General features: G+C 49.2%; 1 protein-coding gene across 4 annotated transcripts in view; it reads right to left on the reverse strand.

Moving 5' to 3' along the window:
* Positions 1-20,781, reverse strand: part of HIP1 (huntingtin interacting protein 1) — a 53,089-nt gene that overhangs the window by 3,872 nt on the left and 28,436 nt on the right. For 2 of the 4 annotated variants that reach the window (XM_014524784.2, XM_025215687.1), the window contains exons 8-26: positions 20,051-20,148; positions 18,807-18,879; positions 17,709-17,892; positions 17,164-17,252; positions 16,724-16,840; positions 16,115-16,216; positions 12,438-12,632; positions 11,510-11,657; positions 9,838-9,924; positions 8,274-8,381; positions 8,045-8,181; positions 7,463-7,573; positions 6,840-6,898; positions 5,742-5,835; positions 4,342-4,442; positions 4,008-4,113; positions 3,068-3,191; positions 2,656-2,717; positions 1,469-1,580 (exon numbers count right to left, since the gene is read on the reverse strand). In XM_014524784.2, coding sequence (XP_014380270.2) covers positions 1,469-1,580; positions 2,656-2,717; positions 3,068-3,191; positions 4,008-4,113; positions 4,342-4,442; positions 5,742-5,835; positions 6,840-6,898; positions 7,463-7,573; positions 8,045-8,181; positions 8,274-8,381; positions 9,838-9,924; positions 11,510-11,657; positions 12,438-12,632; positions 16,115-16,216; positions 16,724-16,840; positions 17,164-17,252; positions 17,709-17,892; positions 18,807-18,879; positions 20,051-20,148 — 2,107 coding nt within the window. Of the gene's footprint in view, positions 1-1,468; positions 1,581-2,655; positions 2,718-3,067; positions 3,192-4,007; positions 4,114-4,341; positions 4,443-5,741; positions 5,836-6,839; positions 6,899-7,462; positions 7,574-8,044; positions 8,182-8,273; positions 8,382-9,837; positions 9,925-11,509; positions 11,658-12,437; positions 12,633-16,114; positions 16,217-16,723; positions 16,841-17,163; positions 17,253-17,708; positions 17,893-18,806; positions 18,880-20,050; positions 20,149-20,781 lie in introns of those variants that run through there. The other 2 variants (XM_025215688.1, XR_003096261.1) reach the window with 2 other exon arrangements.

A 20,781-nucleotide genomic window follows, 5' to 3' on the forward strand; every position in this document is an offset into this window, starting at 1 on the left:
CTACAAGTAGTCATTTCTGGGCACCAGTGACTGCTCCTGATGGGGGCAGGATGGTTACCACAGCCAGTATCCCTTTCCAATTCTCTACAGTCCCTTGTGCTGGGACAGAATGACATGGAAGTTTTACCATAGCCAGTGCTCCTGCCTGGATCCTTATGGCACCCTGTTGGGGTAGTCTGTGGAGCCCCTGCATAGACCATGCTCCTAGACCAGAGGTTCTCAACCACCGGGGCACAGCCCGGTACCAGGCCATGAAGGGTTGGCTGCTGGGTTGTGGCTTCTGCTGCCAGCAGCCACATGTGGGGTTAAAGCTGGGCGGCTGGGTAGTCCCGGGAGGGAGGCAGCCAGCTCCGTGTGCCCCGTCCCGTTCATGCCACTATGGCTGTTTCTGGTGAGGCACTGCCTGTGCAGCAGGTACCAGGGCCTGCACCAGGCCGGGCAGGACACCCCAGTCCCGTCCATGGCTGGGAGCAGGGGAATGCAGGTGGGGAAATGCCTGGGGCAGAGGGTGGGGAGGCAGATCTGCTGCTTGCTCCTAGGGAAGGCAGCAGAACCCCTTTTTCGTGGGCAGCTCCAGCTGGGTCCCCTCCCCTGCAGGGTCCCCTGGTGCCTATGGCTGTAGTGCCCCAACCCAATCAGATCTTTACAACTCCCCCCATGTAAAAATCAAATTTAAATATGTAAATTAAATAGTTTGCTGGTCCACAGTATAAAAAGGTTGGGAACCAGTCCTAGACCATTCCCCACAATATGCCCCGCTACTGGAACCTAGGACTTGAGTAGCAGGAAGTTGCCCCACAGCTAGATCTCTGTCCCTATTCCCTATAGCACCCCGCTGGTGGAGCCTGGGACTGGAGATGCAATTCCTATAATATTCCAAGGCCGAGAGTTTGTTTTGCAATCTGCAGAGATGGGTTGAGATACCTAAGGAAGGACCAAAGCAGAGGTCTCACAGGTAATAGGGACCTGGGCTTTCCCCACTGCCTGAGTCTTTTCAGTGTTCATGGGAAGTGATGGCTTCAGTTTGAAATCACCTGATCTGACTGCCCTGCTTGCAGAAGCTGGGTGCTGCAAGAGGGCAATGAAACAGCACAAGTGGCAGCTGCCTGGGATCTCACACCCAGGCCAATGTTGCTGTGTATAGGGGAAACAGACAAAGAACAAGTTCTCCCACCTCCCTTGATTCCTGGCCTACCACCTACCTCAAGCTAAGTCCAGATCTGCCCATGACCTGCTCAAAATCCACCTTGCCTTCCAAACTTCCACTCATTTGCATTTTCACATACCTGCTTGTTGTAAATTACTTTATTTTTTACCTTGGAGAACACATAACACCAGCAAAGTCTCCCTATGCCTGATGAAGAGTGTTTATGCCCAAAAGCTTGCAAATAACTTTTTTCCAACTATTTAGTTGGTATAATAAAATATATCATATATACTCAAAGAACTTTGCCATCAGAGCACTTACCATCCTCATCCCAGCCCTCTGCCACACCTGCTAGCTCATAATGCTTCTTGCGCAGATCTCCCAGCTTCTGGCGTTCTTTCTGCAACTGATTTTCCAGCTCCAAGACTCGGACCTAGAGGAGAAGAAAGGGTCTTGTCATCAGAGGATTCATAGATTCATTCACAGATGTTAGGGTCGGAAGGGACCTCAATAGATCATCGAGTCTGACCCCCTGCATAGGCAGGAAACTAAATCTGCTCTCTGCTAGCTTGTGGGCGTTATTTCTTGTAACCCCCGGGGGTGCCTTGGTGAATAAAACCTCACCAATTCCCTTCTGTGCCCCCATGATGAACTTATAGGCAGCCACAAGGTCACCTCTCAACCTTCTCTTGCGGAGGCTGAAAAGGTCCAGGTTCTCTAGTCTCTCCTCATAGGGCTTGGTCTGCAAGCCCTTAACCATACGAGTGGCCCTTCTCTGGACTCTCTCCAGGTTATCCGCATCCCTCTTGAAGTGCGGTGCCCAGAATTGCACGCAGTACTCCAACTGCGGTCTGACCAGCGCCTGATAGAGGGGAAGTATCACCTCCTTGGACCTATTTGTCATGCATCTGCTGATGCACGATAAAGTGCCATTGGCTTTTCTGATGGCTTCGTCACATTGCCGACTCATGTTCATCTTGGAGTCCACTAGGACTCCAAGATCCCTTTCCACTTCCGTGCCACCCAGCAGGTCATTCCCTAGGCTGTAGGTGTGCTGGACATTTTTCCTCCCTAGGTGCAGCACTTTGCATTTCTCCTTGTTGAACTGCATTCTGTTGTTTTCTGCCCACTTGCCCAACCTGTCCAGGTCTGCTTGCAACTGTTCCCTGCCCTCCGGCGTGTCCACTTCTCCCCATAGCTTTGTGTCATCTGCAAACTTGGACAGAGTACATTTCACTCCCTCGTCCAAGTCACAAGGATGGCCAGCAGCACTTCCTGGGTCTCAGCACTGTTTCAGGACTTCTATTCTTGCCTCCCCCAGTCATGCTCACTGCCAGCACTGACTCTTGCTAACAGCACACACAATGAATTTTCAGTTACTTTCTTTATTTCTCTCCCCAGCCACACATTCTCAGCAGCACTGCGCATTTGCCTATTGTATCTTACTAGACTGCAACATGCTAGAAAACAACAGGAGTACTTTATATAGGATAAGACTACGCTCCTACCTGAGAGTCCATTTCTTGGCGCTTGATCTGAGTTAGTGTCATGCTGGAGAAGTCCATACTGTCTACAGAAAAAGGAAACAAGTTTTTGTAAGGAGATATTCTCTACTTCCGGTCTTCTTTTCCAGAAGCCAAAGACTCCCCAGTGATGAGAATCCTGAGCAGGCCAACCAACTGACTAATGGGAATCTGTGCAGGGGACTACAGTTAATGAGGGCATAGATGAATGAATCAGTAGGAGAACTGGGCAATGAATGAATGGAAGGAGATGATGAAATGGTGATTGGAGAAACAATATGAAGAGCTGAGGGTGAAAGAATAAGCCCTTCAAGAAATGGGGAGGAAAAGGGTAGCAAGATCTTGCTGGCCTGGCCTGCAGCCCACAAACCAGTGACACCAGGGCCTGCTGCCTTACCTTTCTCCTCAATCTGTAACTTTCCAGACTTGGTGGAAGCTACCACCCCGGCTGTGGCCTGGTTAACACCTCGTGAAGCCTGCTGAAGCTTGGACAGGTTTGTGCTGTCCTTATCTGCTTTCACCTGCCAGATCAAAGACAAGGTTTGAGCTCATCAAATGGGGAGGACAAGCAAGGAAAGGAAATGACTTGCCTGCTGGTTTGGCTCTTGGAGGGACCATCATCACAGAACAGCCACACTCCACGTGCCATGTCTGGGGCTAGCAACAAGGGCAACAGCAGCTGTCTGTGCTGTGAAGGCCATCTCAGCTTGCCTCCTGGCCCTGAAAAGCTTCTGTAATACCAGAGAGTACTCAGCACATTGGGCTAGATCACAGGCAGCCCACAGCTGCTTTGGGTATAGGGAGAAAGATGTAAAGGCTTTTCCATGGCCCCTGTCTCAGAGGGAGAGGCTATTGCTGGGGGTGACTGCTTGTACCAAGGGAAGGAGGTGATGGGAGAGTCCTGCCCCTACTACACTAACTGCTGGCTGGGAAGTCCCCATCTGGGAGGCTGTCTCCTGGAGGAGCACTGCTTTATCCTTCTTAGTGCTGTGCCTGAGACACACACCTGAGCCCCAAGAAGAGAGGTAGCTGATGTTCATGGCAATCTGGGCCCTAACTCAGCAGCTGCCTTGCCCCTGTTGATGGAATATCATGGATCATGAATCCTTGCTGGAGGCCATGCCATTCAGATCATGGTCACAGTGTGGACCCAGAAGTGAGCAACCACAATGGTTTCAAGGGTACTTTCAAGAAAATGGCAAGGCCATCTTGCTGGTCTCCTTTCCTGAACAACTGAGAGGCAGCAAAGATCTTCCACCTTAACAGACAAGGTGGCTGGTCCTATATGTATGAAACTGGGCTCTGAGAAAGAAAAGTAGCTGGATCAAGGCTCCTACCTTGGAGGCAGCCACCAGCTGCGCAGTGCTGGCTGCGATCTCATGAGAACACACCATCAGCTCCTCAAACTTCCCTTTCCCCTGCACCACAAGGTCAGCTGCATCACTGTGGAAGGCAGCAAAGGGAATGGAATCCTTATGCACACGTGCCATCCCACTCCCCGTTGTGTCCGCTGCACAAAATTACCTTGGGCTTTTGTCCTGGGCAAAGGGATGCCAGGGGTGCTCAAGCTCCCTTGCCCCAGTCCAGCTCATTGCCCACATCCCCTGTCACTTCTTGTTACTCAGTGCAAAGCCTCCATTAGCATCTACCCTGGAGTCAATGGACACTTACACCATGATGGTTGCTCCCCAGCCTACAGCTTTGGAGGCAGAAATGAGACCCTCTGTCCAGCGGGAATTCTTGGCATAGAACTCTCTGCGGGATGCTGCACCCTGTCATGTAGAAAAAGAAAAAGACCCAGGGTCATGCACTGGAGAAAGGGGAGCGAGTGTGAAATGCAGCTCAGTCACTGTGGCTCCTGCCTACTAACTCTACCCCTGGATTTTGCCATTTCCTGGGGCGGACAAGAGGGTACATAACATAATCAAAGAGGAAGAAGAATGAGCAGCCCATGTATCAACAAATCCCATGGTTCTTGGGAGGAGTTCTAGTCATCCAGTGAGGAACAACAGCACCTAACAGGCTAGGCATACATTAAGCCTGAGAGGGACATGGATAGATCCTGCTCCAGGCCAGTGGAAGACATTTGCAACGTAGGCCCAGTTCCATTTGGATTAATGTCTGAGCTCTCATACTCTCCTTCCCCTGGCCTCCATTACTCTTCCCCCTTGCAATCTCATAGTTTCATAGTTGGTAGGGTCAGAAGGGACCTGAGCAGATCTTCAAGTCCAAACCCCTGCCATGGCAGGAAAAAGTACTGGGGTCAAATGACCCCAGCTAGGTGTTCGTCTAAAGGTTTCCACCCCCACACTCGATTCCACAGCTTCTGCCCCCCGTCTCTAAAACAGTTTATCTGGGGAGGGGTTCTAGCTTGGTTGAATGCAATACAGCAGCTGCCAGCTCCATAGGACAGAACAGGCAACATCCAGCATGCTGCTGGCAGCCAATGTAGAACAGTCATAGGGACAGTAAAGCTCTCTCCAATTCAGATGATGCTACCCAGCATGGAAAAACCCTGGTTTCCAGCCAGAGCACCTCACAGATGGGACTGATGCATCCAAGTGTTTTTTCTAGTCGCAAAGGCTCCCTTTTCCTTGTTCTTACTCTGTTTGGTTGTGTTCTAACTTGCCTGTTCCTGGGAGCACAGGGCTCAGCAAATCCCAAACACTATGGCCAGCCAGGACCCACACAGCAACATGAGAAGGGACAGGCTCTGACTGGCACAGACACTTTTGACTTACCTCCTGGGCCTCACTAAATTCTCTGAAGCCCAAAGCAGGCCATGTTTGGAAAATACCTCCTGGTTCAGAAGTCAGTATTGACCATTAGCTTCTTGTCTGCCACCCCTAGCAGATGCTTTAACAGCAACTAAGACTGTGAAACTCATACACCTTTTTTGGGCAAATATATTTTTCTAATTTAAATCAGGGGCCTCCGTTACTCCAGAGGCCTTAATCTGCTAGAGCTGCCTGAGGAGGACAAAAGCCATCCTGCTGAGCCACTGTGGTAGATAGAGGGCTTGTAAGGTGCAGCTCTCTACTTACATACTCCTGAGGTAAAGCCTGGCTTACCCGTCCACTCTCCACAATCTCTCTTTGGAGGTCCTTAGAAGCCAGGACTAGCACCTGGATAGCTTGCATCAGGCCTGTGCAGGAGCCCAGGATCCTGTAAGAGATTTTTCATGATCTGCAGTTAACTGTAGGCAGGCAGAAAGCAAATAAACATATAAACCTGAGCTGGCTTCAGACAACGCTCCTACAACAATTAGAATAGCCAGAAAGACAGGATCTAGGTGCACCCACTGCAGAACATAGATTCCCTAAGTACTGACCAGTCTGACAGAAAACACAAATGGTTCACACTGACTACACCACCTTACCCATTTTCCCCTCCTCCACTCAGCCAACTGATAGAAAAGGGAGATACATGAAGTGCTATGGATCTTTTACAAGATTTGCCCTTTCCTTCTGAGGAGAAAGGAATGTGTTTCACTGAGAATGAGGTTCATCCTTGTGCCAGGAGGCCAACACAAGACCTCTGAGTTTAAGCAGTTCCTTGGCCTAGTGCTGCCCATGTGGAAATCTTACCCACAGAAACTGCTGTAGCTGTCAGGAAACACGTGCCTCACCTAGTATAGCACATGGCATATCTTGGCTCATGGGGAACAGGGCTCTGGCATCAGCTGCTTCTAAGGATAGCAGAAGTATGACAGAGCTGGCAGATGGTGAGTCTGAAGGTGGAGCAGAATCCCCACCTCCGATACGCTGCTTGAGGCACATCCTCTACTTTCACTGCCCATTGACAGGTCTCTGTATCCCTAATGGTTTCTCTCTATCTAATAGCATGTGGCCCCAGATTTGCAACCTCCTCACCCACCAGCTTGGTCCTCCTCCTCCTTGTGTCCGGCACCTTAATTTGCGTTTTTTCCTTAAATTTAAGTTACCCAGTGTGAATCCTTGACCCTGGTACTGTACTGTCCAGACAGGACCCCTGCCTGCCACTGTGAAAGATAACTTAGGACAGGAAGAAATGGGAACAGAGGGAGAAACAATCACTTGCTGTCTCTTTGCAAGTGTGTGGCCGTCAGCATTTGAACTGTGGAGTATCCCAGCCTGTAGATACTCTGAATGCAGACAGAAGGAAGGGACAGATCTTTCCTTTATACCAACCTCTCATTGACCTCCAGTTTGACCCCAGTGTCTCCAGCCCGCGACTTGCTGAGCATATCCTGTTTACAGAGGGAGAGAGCCATACTGTAGCACTGTAATCAGGTTAAGTGTATCCCAGAGTCCCCCAGTCTGGCTATGCAGGATCCAGGAAAGCCTTTCATATCATCAACTCCAAGCATGACCCCTGATGACAGAAGCTGTGGCCCTCATCCCACCTTCTGATTGCATGGGGTGCCTTTACACATGCTCTGGGATGTGTGTGTGGGAAGGAGAGAGGGGCTGGAGAGGGGGCAAAGCAGATGATTCTTCTGCCATGTCACCGTGAGTGGTGGGCTTAGCCCAGACTGCCACCTCATACAGCCCCTGTTCACTTTGAGAATGGCCAATCAGTTCTGTGGGAACATGGCTCTGACAGTGCATGAGAATGCAGGGAAAGAACGGAGCCAGCATGAATGCTGCTTGGCTGCTAGAGCTGCTGTCTGGGGAGAGCCTGCCATGTGAAGTCTGGGGCACCGGAAGGTTTTTGCCGTAGCTTTGGCACCAGGGTTCTGCTGTCAGCACTCAAGGTGGGGTTTGCAGGGAGTGGAGTTGTGCAAGGGCCAAGGCCCTTCTGTCCCCCTCACCTCTATTCTGGCAGTGGCTATTTCTATGGATGCTGAAGTAGATGCCATCTCCTTGTCCACCAAGTCCCCCAGCTCCTCCTGCTCTACATCCAGGCCTTTGGGTTGCAGCTCCTGGGGTGAGAAGACAAGGGAACAGTGGACAACCTGAGCAACCTACCAGTTCAGGAACGAGGCACATTTCACAGATGCTGCCACAGCCTCCCAACACTCAGCACATGAGCCAAGGTCAGCAGGCCCATGTTGCACAAGGCACAGAGAGGGACAGACATTTGCATTAGATCACTGAGAGAGCCAGTGGCTCTGTCAGAGACAGAATCTGTAAATCTTGATTCCCAGTCCACTGCTCTAACCAGACCCCACTGTATCGCCAGTAGTAGGTAAAGCTGCCAAAAGCAGTCCTTCCCAGGCCACACCACAGAAAAGGGATCATTCCAATCTTTTATTTGCATGTGTGCTCTTCTCCCTGGAGCAGCCAGTCACCTCTGCCCTGGTCCCAGGCTGCACCTGTCTCATGTAACAGAGGCCCTTCAATACAGAGACAGATTTATGAATGATGATCAGGGAAGTATCTCGGCTTCTTACCTCCCCAATGGCACTGATTCTGCTCAGGCAGTTTCTCACAGGTGTGCAGTCAGCATTTTCCAGGGATGCTTTGTCTTTCAGGGCACTGAGGTAATGCAGAGCCTCATTCCCACATTGTTTGCAGGCCTCCAACAGAACTGAAAGCAGTCAAGAAAGGCATGTGGTAGCTGAAGTGGCCAGTGGCCAGTGGGAACAGTCACAACTCCCTCCCCCTGCCAAGGATACTTACAGTCAGCAGGCTCCAAAGGAGCCATGTGAGCAGTGGCACTGCCCTGCAAGATGGTGTCACTGATCAGGTGGGCAAACATGGCCACACACGGCAGCAGGCTGCTCACATCTGAAGGCAGGAGAGATGGAAGTGAGGGACACAAGCTCAGCTCAACAATTATAATCAACGCAGAGGTTTCACCAGTGCCTTCCCTGCCAATTAAGTACCAAAGGGAAGCAAGAGTCCCAGGACTAGGTGAGACATGGCCCTGAAGAACTGAGGAAGAAACCTTCCTAACACCACAAGGCATCACAGCTGGGTGTAAATACAGCCCTCAAAGCTCACGCAGCTACAACGTAGTGTCCCCCTTCTGGGGTAATGTCAGCAATGGGTGTGTATCCTGTGTGTCAGGCACTGGCCTCAGGGTTATGTTGGTGCCAGTCACACAAGATACATGCAGCCAGGCAGTATTTGGGCTCCAGGAGCAACAGCCCAGCCTCCACACTGCAAGTCTCCCTTCACCTCTACTGGAATTGCTCTGGGAATGTCTCTAACAGAGACACTCTAGAGAGTCACAGGAGGCAGAGCCAAAAGCTGCTTGCTTTTACCTGTTGCTGCTTTAGTGCAGGGGTGGGCAAAATGGAGTATCTAGCCTGTGGTCAGATTCCATTTCCCAGCAGTCCCTGCCCACATGATTTCTGGCTAGTCTCCATGGAAACTTTAGGATCACAGGGCAATGACAGTGCAAGGCTATGACCGTGCAGGGACACAGAACTAGGGCTCTGCCCTGCCCCTGCAGCGTCACAGCTCCAGGATCCTGGGGTCTCCATGGAGACTGGCTGGGAGCCACACAGGCAGGGTGCACAGCTGAGCAGGGAGCTGCTCCAGGGCCAGGATCTTAGGGAGGTGACAGCATGGGGCTGGGGGGCCAAGCCATGATTTGCTCCCTGCATGCCTGTTCACAGAACCTGTGTATGTTGCAGGGGCATGTGAGTAGTGGATCACGGCTCTGTCCTAGTCCCAGCCCCACACTGCCACCGCCCCAAGATCCCAGAGTCTCCCCGGCCCCACCTGCCCATCTCGCTCCCAGGTGCGGCCCCATCCCAGCCACCAGCCATGCACCCTGCCTGCACGGGTACAGGGCAGATAGACTAGGGTGCCTGGGCATTGGGACTGGGGCGAGCAGTGGCAGCCAGAAGGAGCCACTGCTGCAGGGACTGCTGGGAAATGGAATCCACCACAAGCTGGATTTTGTCCACCCCTGCTTTAATGCTATTCAGGAAGGAAGGGTCACAGCACTGGCCTGCTCCACAGATACTCATTTGAGAGCAGGCCCTCCTGTCCCAACCTTCTTCACAGCTGACCCTATGGCTAGGGGTCTGAGGCTTGGCTCAGTAGACTGGGTGGGAGCATTCGGGAGGGATGCTGGATCCTGCACAAGCCATCCCTGTGCATTGTGACCCTCAGCCTGGCCTTCCAAAGTTTGGCCTATCCTTTGCTGGTCCATTTCCAGCAGTATGCCAAGGATGGTGCACAGAGCTCTCCCCCTCCACAGGCACTGCCTTGCTGCCTACTCAGCTCTCACCTGTGCAGTTGGATAGGTATTTGCCATGTGCGTCCTGAAGCCGCTCTATACAGTCAGATGCAGCCAGTGTTCGGGACAGGAGATAATCTGTGCACACAAAAGAGACCTTAAGAAAACTGTGAAAGGACTTTTTAGCCTGAGAAGCTGTGGGCAGAGTGCACACCTGCATGAAGACTTGTTCCCAACCCACTGAAATGTGCCAGGACTTTGACATGGGTCCCACAGAGATCCTCTGTCTCAGCCTGTAATAGTGTCCCATTCCTGAGTGGGTAGGGACTGATGCAGAGGAAGGGGGCAGTGACAAGGGACTCAAGTCTTTTGGTTTCCCAATTAAACATCACTCTCTTCCTGCCAGGTAGAGGGACAGGCAGCATGCAGGACAAGTATGACTCCAGCTCACTGCATTTTGCTCCTGCAACTGAAGGTCCTTCAGAGTGAGGAGGCTTGGCTGCCTTGTGGCTGCCTATGGCGACCTTGTGGCTGCCTATAAGTTAAACACGGGAGCACAGAAGGGAATTGGTGAGGTTTTATTCACCAAGGCGCCCCCGGGGGTTACAGGAAATAATGGCCACAAGCTAGCAGAGAGCAGATTTAGACTGGACATTAGGAAGAACTTCTTCACAGTTCGAGTGGCCAGGGTCTGGAACGGGCTCCCAAGGGAGGTGGTGCTCTCCCCTACCCTGGGGGTCTTCAAGAGGAGGTTAGATAGACATCTAGCTGGGGTCATCTAGACCCAGCCCTCTTTCCTGCCTATGCAGGGGGTCGGACTCGATGATCTATTGAGGTCCCTTCCGACCCTAGAATCTATGGGGAAAAAGGCCTCATAGTTTGAAGATATTGGGGAATTACTGGACTTTGATGCTCCTGGGTTCTTTCCAATGGCAGTGTTGACCCTTCAGGTGCGCTACTATGAGTCCTTGGGGTAAGTCACCTCTGGCAAATCCAGAATTGGGGGTCAGTGCCTTCATACAAGAAAGGAAGGTCACCCCACCCCTGCCTGCAGTCTGGTGGCAGAGAGAGAACAAAGAACACTAGGGAGCACCCAATCACTGGCAATGCCTTCCCTGTGCACCCTTAACCCATGTTTTCTGTGATCAGAGATATGCCCCTGCCTCCTTCCAGGCTGAGGATTTTAGGGTAGGCCAGCAAAAGATTCCTGGGCATAGGCTACAAGAGTAAATGAGCTGCATATAAAGTGAGTCATGCTCCTGCATGTGTGAGTGCCCTTTACATGGCAGCTTCTCCAGTGAAACCCAATCATGAAACACCAGGTAAATGCACTTCATGTGAATGGGGTTTATGTCTACTGAAGCTGCGTTGCTGGTACATACCATCACTGGGTCAGGCCAACCCCCTGGAAAAAGTGTACCATCAACAGCTCTAGGAGAGTGATGCAGCTAGCAAAAGGCTACAATAGAGCGATAGCTCCTCCAGCCCCAACATAGCACCTGGCTCCAATCTGTAATCAGTCCTTAGTGCCCCCAAACCCTGTGCCAAATCAAAAGTTCCTATCCCCCTGGACAGAGGTGCCTTGACACCTGGTGTGTAAGCAGCCCCTGACTTTCAGCCTTAGGAGGTAAGTATAGCTGGATACATCCAGAGGAAAAGGTCATAGGTCTTTTCCTCAGTAAGGAACAAACCCAAACCCAGATGCAAGACAGACAGCTGTTACCTGTGGAGCTCATGCAGCTGATGTGGGCAGGGTCATTGAGTTGGTTCAGGGAGTCCTGCACCATCTGCTCTGCCTCCTGCACAGTGCATTGCAGTAGGAAAAACTGCTGGTCCAGAAGCTGCTGTTGGAGGGCCTGCTCACAGCTCTCCTGTTGGATACACAGAGAAAAAGGTCAGGGCCTTTCTTAGCCCCAGCCAAGGTAATTTCTGCCACCTAAGCTGCTCTGAAAAAGCAGACATGACAAGACCTGACAAGACCTCTGACACACTAGAGCCAAGCTATAGATAGAGGAAAGGTCATATGCTCTGTTCCTAGTCTTCTTGAGCAGGAGACAGGCTTGGAGAGTACATGAGAGATAATCCAAAATCTTTATTACAGAAGAGGATCAGTATCTAAGGCAGTGGTTCTCAGCCTTTTTAGGATTTGAGGCACTCCTAGAAAGACTTGAAGTACCCCCTCTCTTTCCCCACCACTCCAGAAAATACCAGATCTTTGTTTTCACTTTTGACTACAGAAAATAATAGAGCAGTTTTTCTATTGCTTATCTTATGAAATATGTTTTTGCTAACCTAACAACATCAACATTGTCTGGCACCCTGTGGTACCCTTGAAAGAATCTCAAGTCACCCCAGGGTGCTATAGCACTCTGGTTGAGAATCACTGATATAAGGCTTTCAATTCCTAGTGTGCAATGCTCTGTCTTGACTTGAGTAGGCAAGCATGCAGAAGTCAAACAGGATCCAAACAGCACTGCATGCTGCAGACCACATCTGCATGCAACATTCCTATGCCACCCCTGGGAAACTGTCAGCAAAGCAGGGGTGTGGGGAGGGTGTCCTACAGCATCTGGATAGAGCGCTTAAGTGCCAATGTCAGTGTCTCCTTAGACACCCTCAAAATGGGGTGGAGGGTAAAGATGGGGAAGTACCTTCTTTCCCAGCTGGGCCTGTAGTGCCTCCAGCATCTTACTGCTGCTCTCCTGCTCGCTGTCTAGCATGCTCTTTAGGTGTTGCAGTTCTGCTTGCAAATTTGTCACCTCCTGGTTATTCTGTGCCATTGCTTGAGTCCAGCTGTCCTTCTCCTGCTCTAAGCTTGCTATCCTGGTGCTCTGCTCTCCTCTCAACTGCAAGGGGCAAAGATAACAGATGGAAATTCTTAGCATCATGCTCTATTAGATGGAAGGTGGAAAAAAGAGAGACAAGAGGAGGGTGAGACACAATTCCTCACTTGGGGATCACTCCTTGGGGATCACTTACAAACCCAGGTCCCCACTTTCTGTGGCACCATCATCACTGTCAGCTCCCAGCTCAGAGGGATGCTATATATGCTGTTGAAAGGTTGTTCATAGTCAGACTTACCAGTAAACAATCCCCAAGTAGCAAACTTGTAGCCGGCAATGCCGGGGCTGGACTCCAAGCTTATGGCATCACACATAGGCCAGATGAGGCTCCCCAGGGATGCAGTTTAGTTGTATTTGTCAATGCTTTTTGCAACTGTGATTTTAAATGGATTCAGTATTGATGAAAGGTGTTGGCTTGTCAGTCTGGAGACTTCAGTGCTTTGTTTAGCCACAGGTATAGTGAGCATGGGCAACAGCCAGGCATGCTTCCGTTGCACTGTGTGTTGCCAATCTACCTGTCCCCTAGACGAATCATTTCTTGGACAGAATAGTTCAATGTCCATTGCCATTTAATTCATGCCCTCCTTTGCAAAGACTGTGATAAGAGGACCAATTAATACCCCTCAGGCTGGTGGTTATGCCAAAATAGATACATATTTAATGGGCCTCCAACTACCTGTGATACAAGAGCCTTACTGTGCTTTTAGCAAACAAATGCCTCAGCCTTATACAAAGTGCCCTACATATCTGGACTGATGAAACAGGTTTCTCTATGATGCACTAAAGCTGGATGGGGAGTTTTTCTTTAGTTTTTTGCTGTGTTGCCTCCTGAACCACAGCAATTAGCTGCTTTTGGCACTCTATAAGGCTTTGAACTATACCAGAAAGCAGACTGTAGTTATTTTCCCTTCGTAAAGGATTTCAGAGATTTTAAGACCAGAAGAACCAGTCCAATTTCTTGCCCAGCATAGGCCAGAGAACTTCACTGAGTTTGGCATTGAGCTCAGTGGCTCAGGATGAACTAGAAACTATAGTTTAGGACACAATTTTATACTGAACCTTCTGCAATGACACACATGCATCACATCACTTGTCACTTCTGAAAGGGCCCCTATTGGGGTGGGACACAGGAGATAACACACCCATGGAAAATTTAAGACATTGAACAAGCAAATGGGCAGGGAAATTTGCAGAACTGGAATATGAGTCCCACAGTATTTACCCTGCTTTCCTGACCAAATATGCCAAAGGGATTTTCATAACCAAATGGATCTTGGCTCTGAACTGTACAATGCAGTGCAGCTCTTTCAACTCCCTGCAGCAACCTGGCCTGTATGACAGCTTGGAAAAGAGAAGAAGAGATTTCATCCCTACAATGTAAGTCAGTCAAGAATGCAATTTAAATCCCTCTTCTATCTGTTTCAGGGGTTGAGAGTGTTACTGCTTACTATATTTCCTACTGGGATCACAGACTACTCAAATTGACCTAAATGTACTCAGAAGTGGGCAGGACCTTTCTATTTGCAATTCCTTATTTTCATAGAAAATTAAGGTTTGAAGGGACCTCAGGAGGTCACCGAGGTCAACCCACTGCTCAAAGCAGGACCATTGCCAACTAGATCATCCCAGGCAAGGGTTTTGTCTAGCTGGGTCTTAAAAATCTTCAAGGATAAAGACTCCATAACCTCTCTGGGTAACTTGTTCCAATGCTTTACTACCCTCCAGGTGAAAATTTTTCCTAATATCTAACCTAAACTTCCCTTGCTGCAACTTGAGACCATTGTTCCTTGTTCTGTCACATGTCACCACTGAGAACAGTCTAACTCAGGGGTGGGCAAAACGTGGCCCACAGGCCGGATGCAGCCCGTCAGGCCATTCTAACTGGCCTGTGAGGCCCTTAAAAAAATTTAGAAAATTAATATTTATCTGCCCTTGGCTGCCTGTCATGTGGCCCCCAATGGCTTGCCAAAACTCAGTAAGCGGCCCTCTGCCCAAAATAATTGCCCACCCCTGGTCTAACCCCATCTACTTTGTAACCACGATTCAGATAGTTGAAGGCTGCTATTAAATCTCCACTAAGTCTTAGAATAATAGAAAATTAGGGTTGAAAGGGACCTCAGGAGGTCATCTAGTCCACCCCACCACTCAAAGCAGGACGAGGTCTTCTTGTCTCCAGATTAAATATGCACAGTTCCCTCAGCCTCTCCTTAGAAGTTATGTGCCCCAGCCCTCTAACTATTTTCATTGCCCTCCGCTGGACTCTCTCCAATTTGTCTACATCCTTTCTGTAGTGGGGGGCCCAAAACCCAACACAGTACTCCAGATGTAGCCTCACCAGTGCTGAACATAGCTGAAGAATCATTTCCCTCCACCTGCTGGCAACACTCCTACCAATGCAGCCCAGTATGCCGTTAGCCTTCTTTGAAGCATAGGCACACAGTTGGCTCATATTCAGCTTATTGTCCACTATAACCCCCAGGTCCTTTTCTGCAGAACTGCTGCTTAGCCAGTCAGTCCCCAGTCTGTGCTTGTACGTGGGACTGTTCCATCCTAAGTGCAGGACTTTGCACTTGTCCTTAATGAACTTCATCTAATTTCTTTTGGTTCACTCCTCCAATTTGCTAAAGTCTCTCCGAATCTTAGGCCTACCCTCTAGCATATCTACTACTCTCCTCAGCTTGATGTCATCTGTAATTTTTTAACTTGTCATTCAAGAGTCACAGTTAAAAAAAAACCCAAAACATAACACTTGCTTCAGTTTATGTGAAGGATCTTTACATTTTTCTTCTAGGCACTGGGTTAGAATTCTCACTTATAAACTCTAAACACTCCTAGACATCACTGCCATGATCCTAAGGAAATGTTGTGAGCACTGGTAGGCTATTGGGACAATGTCATTCAGATTCCCATCTTGTTTCTCCTCACAAAACATTACAGTTCCAGACTGACAGGTGATCATTTTCCAGAAGCCAGAGCTTTTAAAGATTGCTTCCAGGTGGCAGTGAACACTGGATTCCTGAGAAATCAGATATTGAAACCAGGTTGAAATTGAAATGTAGAAAGGTGGCAAGATGGTAACCAGGATGGCACAGTTTTAGGGTGTAACACCTTAAAGGCTGCAGTGGCTGGAGATGAATATTCCTCTCTTGTGGATGGCTGAGATTTGCAGCTTTTTTCCTCACCTTGGGGCACTCTATAGCATCAGTCCTCAGAGCTATCAGGGAGCTATCCGTCTAGCAGTGCCTTCTTGCCAATGAGGGCTGAATACTGTTCTCTGATGAACGTAACATTCAGTCCCTGTAGCTTATGCCAACAATATCAAAAATGGGTCTGCCGATTCCAGAACATTACGCTGAGCTAGAACATCACAACCAACCCGAGGCAGAGATGGATGGGGAGACCAGGATGTAAAGCTCAGGAGGAAGTGGTAGGAAAACAATGAGTATGACAACTCACATGAATCTTACTGAGGGAAAGGAGCTCACCCGTGTACTGGATTCCAATGTGCTTTGGAGGCTCTGCAGCTCCTGCTTGCTGGCTGCAAGCTCTCTCTTCAAGGTTTCCAAGACTTCTGTTTGTTCCTGAGACTGTTGAAAGAGCAGAAGTAACCACTAAACATGTACAGAACATGGGGGCATAGGTTTGAAGGGGCCTCCCAGGCCACCGAGCCCAGTCCCCTGTGTTTGCAAGCAACCCTTTGTTGAAAGGATCCATAAGATCATCCACTCCGTCCCCTCTCACACACCACAGTCATGAAGCACCCAAGCAACGACCCACAAAAAACAATCCTACCAAATGTCACAGATAAAGATTAGGGGAGACACAAGAGCCACTAAAATGGCAGCAAAATTGTTAATATATGCTCTGGTAAGCCTAGGAAAAGGATGATAACGAAGGATAATAACAGAAGCTACAGGCCTCAGATTAAATTCAAGTATTTTAAGACACCTCCTTCCTCATCCCCCTGTAATTCCCTCACTCTACAGCAGCCTTCTCCTCTCCTCTACCCATTCCTGGCTTCTCCTTTACACTAGATCTTGACCCCCCTCTCACCCGCAGAAATTCTTTGCTCCAGTCTGCACACACCAACTCACCTTCCTCTGCGTCTGCTCGCTCATGCGCTGGAAGGAGTCCTCTAATTCTTTCTTTTCCTGCTCCATGTCGCCTTGGGCTTGTCTTGCTACTGTTACCTGTCTGGTGACCTCTGCATTCTGGAGAACAGTATCAAGAACTCAAGAGCTGAGTCAGCTGCTGGGTATTTTCACTGGGCAGAGCAAAATCTTAAAATCTCTCAAGCAAAATCTGGCTACCTGCACCCAGCCAAAGAAGCCAGGCATGGTGTAAAGAGGGGGCAGCTCTACAGGGGATTTCCCCCACAAGTGGCCTTCTGAGAGCAGGAACACCATCTCTCTCTTGCAGAGATGGCTAACAGCTCTCTTAGTTAGAGTTTCCTGCTTCTCCTGGGCATAGTAACTGGCACACAGCCAACAGGAGGATGGGCTAGGGGGGACAGAAACAGAGAGCTGGGCCCTACCTTGCGTAGCAGGTCGGCATGGTTCTGCACCAACTCGCTGTACTTCTCCTTCAGCTTGGTGTACCGCTGCTCGTTAGCCTGTGCCTTCCCTGCCATACAATAGTGAGCTATAACATATATGGCAGTTACATGCCCAATGGAAAATCCCATCCCACCGGGAGAAATAAATGCCTACAGTGAGTCCAGATGAAACATATGGGCCTGAGAGCAGCTATACAATCCTGGGCCACATTCAATAGTATCTCCTGGTGAGAGGAGTTGGGACTGGCATAGCTGGGAGCCCCTCCTGGAGTCAATGCCCTACACATTTCTCCATAGCACCACCTAGAAGAAGAGGTGGAAGTGGAAGAGCTGCAAGCCACCCTTGTAGCCAATCACTTTTGGACACACTTCTCTAGTCAACAACTATGTTGGGAAAGGCTGGAACTGGAGTACCTGGGAGCTGCCCACACTGCCAATACTTGTGACCCGATTCTTCCTGGGAGAGGCTAGGGCTGCACTGGGGACTCAGGCAACTCTTGAGCAAGGTTGTAGTTTGTCCTTACTCTCAATCTCAGTCAGGCTCTTCTGCGCTTTCTCTGTGTCCTCCCGCTGCTTTTTCAGCTCATCCAGCTCGGTGTGAAGGAAGTCACTTTCATCCAAAGCCTGTCGCTTGAGGTGCTGCTGCTCTGCCAGCTCTGCCTCCAGCTCACTGATCCGCCCCCGCAGTTGCATCACCAGGCGATGGCTCTATAGGTCACCAAGGGAAGGGAAGCACTGGGTTGGGGTGGGCAGAACAACTCCTACCCCACAGAGCTCTAAGGGCCAATAGTCCTCTGAAGGAGCTTGCAGCACTCTCTTTGGGCTTCTTGGTAGAGCCATTACAGTACTGCAACCAATTAAGCTCAAGGCTGGTCCACAGTGGCTAACAAGCATGTTAATGGAAGTAGTAGTCAATCAGGAGCAGTGAATCTGTATACACTTTGAAACCAAAAACTAGTGTCTGATTGGCTGTTCTCAAGCAACTGATGCAGAAAAGTGAGTAGGAGGCAATGAGCAAACTGACTCTTCCCTACAGCAGCAGGGCAGATACAGCCCATGGGCAGCCAAAGGGCATAGGAGTGGTCTCTACAGTCAGGATAGTGTCAGCCCTGGCCTCATCCTGGGGTTGGTGAGTATCCTGGGTGAATGCTACTCCCAGAGACATCTGCCTGCAGAATAAGATCCAGTGACATTTACATTGTGCTAACCACCCAAAGGTTCCAAACTGCTCATGCTGAGTTTATAGACTATGCTTTACATATAGGGATCACCTCCCCTTCTCTGACAAAGACAAAAGACAGAATCAGCACTGTTCCTCCTATAGGTATTGCAGAGACTTTAATGACTACAGGTGGTAAAGGCCTTTGACAGATGGCTATCTTGGAGCTCACACAGGTTGCTTCAGTGTCAGCTCTGGAGGAAGTGCTATCAGTGGAAGCAACAACACTAACCCCAGTAGATCTCTGGATATTTCCTAGCCAAACTACAGGCCCAAGGGACCTTGACAAACAGTAATTACAAATACAAGCTTGTATAAAGCACCTCTATCTGGCCACTGATAGCACTCAAGGTGCACTGCACACACATCACATTAATGTGAGTAAGATGAGCTACACATTCACCTCTGCTTTAAAGTTTTCCAGCTCCTCCTTGAGGCCACTGATCTCCCGATAAAGCTGCTCAATTAACCGGTCCCTGGGAAGGAGAAAAACAGTGTTTGCATCCTCAGTACTGTGCCCCCACACCATAAAGCAAAAAATGTTATGGAGGTGTGGGGATGTGACGGGAAGAACCTGGAAAACATCCTCACTGCAGTATATCAACCAATGAGATGTCTATCCTGGACTCAGGTTTGCAGTCATGCGAAAAATCATGTACATCTCAAAAAGTATACTACAGAACACAAGGTGGTCCAGAGACCACTGACAAGAATGATGGGGAACCTGTGAAAACTCTCATATGGAAAGACATGGATTCTTTACTCTGTAAGGGGGACAACTAAGAGGGTCTAAAACAAGGATATACAAACTTATGGATGGTTTAGAGAATGGAGACCAAGAGCTTTTTTTATTCCCTGTCTCATCACACAAGTGCAAACAACCATTCAAAGGAGAGCAAGGTGCCAAATGCCAAAGGAGACATGTTTTCATAGAACACTCAATTAGCTTATGGAATTTGCTGTCTTAGAATAGAGATGAGATCAAGCTCTTAGCAGCACAAAATAACTAGGCCTATATAGGAATAATAAGACTGTTTACAACTACAATAGTAAAGATAAATGCACAACCAAGATCTCTGTATGGAATCTAAACCTTTCAGCTCCAGGGCATAAGCAGCTCTAAATACCAAGTGTTAAAAAGGAATTTTCCCTGGCACAAATTAAATCACTATGGCCTCCTATATTATTTTTTTTCCTCTGCAGCAGCTGGAGCTGGCTATTGTTAGGATAGGAATTTCAGTTATATGGACCTCAATCTCATATCTAGGGGACCCAGCAAAGTCCCACTCTGCTGATTGCCAGTGGGTATGTGGTTTGGGACTGAGTGCTTTATTTTTTTGCCTAGAACAGGAAGGAGATGCTGCTGACTGTGAGATTCATTCTATCTGGTATTAGTTATGTCCTCCTGGTATCCCAGAGACTCTGGTCCATCACTCAAAACTCTTTATGGATGAATCCTGGAGCAGGGGAATTCTCAGCAGGCAATCAATCCCAAGGTACTGTCAAAGATGCCCCTTTTAAGGTAGGGCCAGGCCTTCCACAGTGCATGCTTTGCATGCATAGCTCCTATGTCCAAAATTGAATGCGACTGGTGAGCATGACAGCGAGGAGACATACGCGTTACAGGGCCCCTTAGCCAGTACTCACTTGTCATCCTTGCTCATCCCATTCTGACTGTTGAAGTTGAAAGGATCATTACCAAACGAACTGCCAAAGATGTCATCAAACTTATTGTCGAACAGACTCTGAAAGCAAACATGGATCCACAGTCAAGTCTACTACTGGCTAAGCCTAGCTAGAAATACTGCACCAAACCAGGGCCACGCCTTGCAGCTCTATCTTCCCATCCTTGTTTTCCCATGTGTCCAGTCAAATAGACATAGCAGCTGCTTCAAATTCACACAAACAAAATCTAAGGGACAGCCCCTTCTCCTTGCATCTAAGGTCCCTTCCCCTTGCAAAGAGACAGTTTCCCTTTATGCATCCTCCCTGATTTTCCAAGGAACCTGATTCAGCAGAAGGCAAGATATTTTGGAAGTGGAACACAGTGGGGTGCCTGGGACATGGGCAGATGGAGTCAATGTATATGGCCATTTGCTTTATTAAACAACCATGTTAAGTGTAAAATGGGTATAAACTGCTACAAGATGGGAACAGCCTGTACACGAGCAGGGAGACTGATCCAACACATTGTGACTACAGAGCATTGGAGCAGACTCAATGAACTGAGCCTGCTGGAACATGGTAATTACCGTGCTCCAGCCAGCCTCCATCTCTCATGTATCAGCGTGCCCATGCTTCAAAATGGTGGTGGGGGCGCTTTCACTAAAGCTCGTTCAACAAGCTTTAAATAAAGTACCTACGCCACCATTTTGAAG

This window comes from Alligator sinensis, unplaced genomic scaffold (assembly GCF_000455745.1).
Source record: "Alligator sinensis unplaced genomic scaffold, ASM45574v1 scaffold201_1, whole genome shotgun sequence".
Lineage (NCBI taxonomy): Eukaryota > Metazoa > Chordata > Crocodylia > Alligatoridae > Alligator > Alligator sinensis.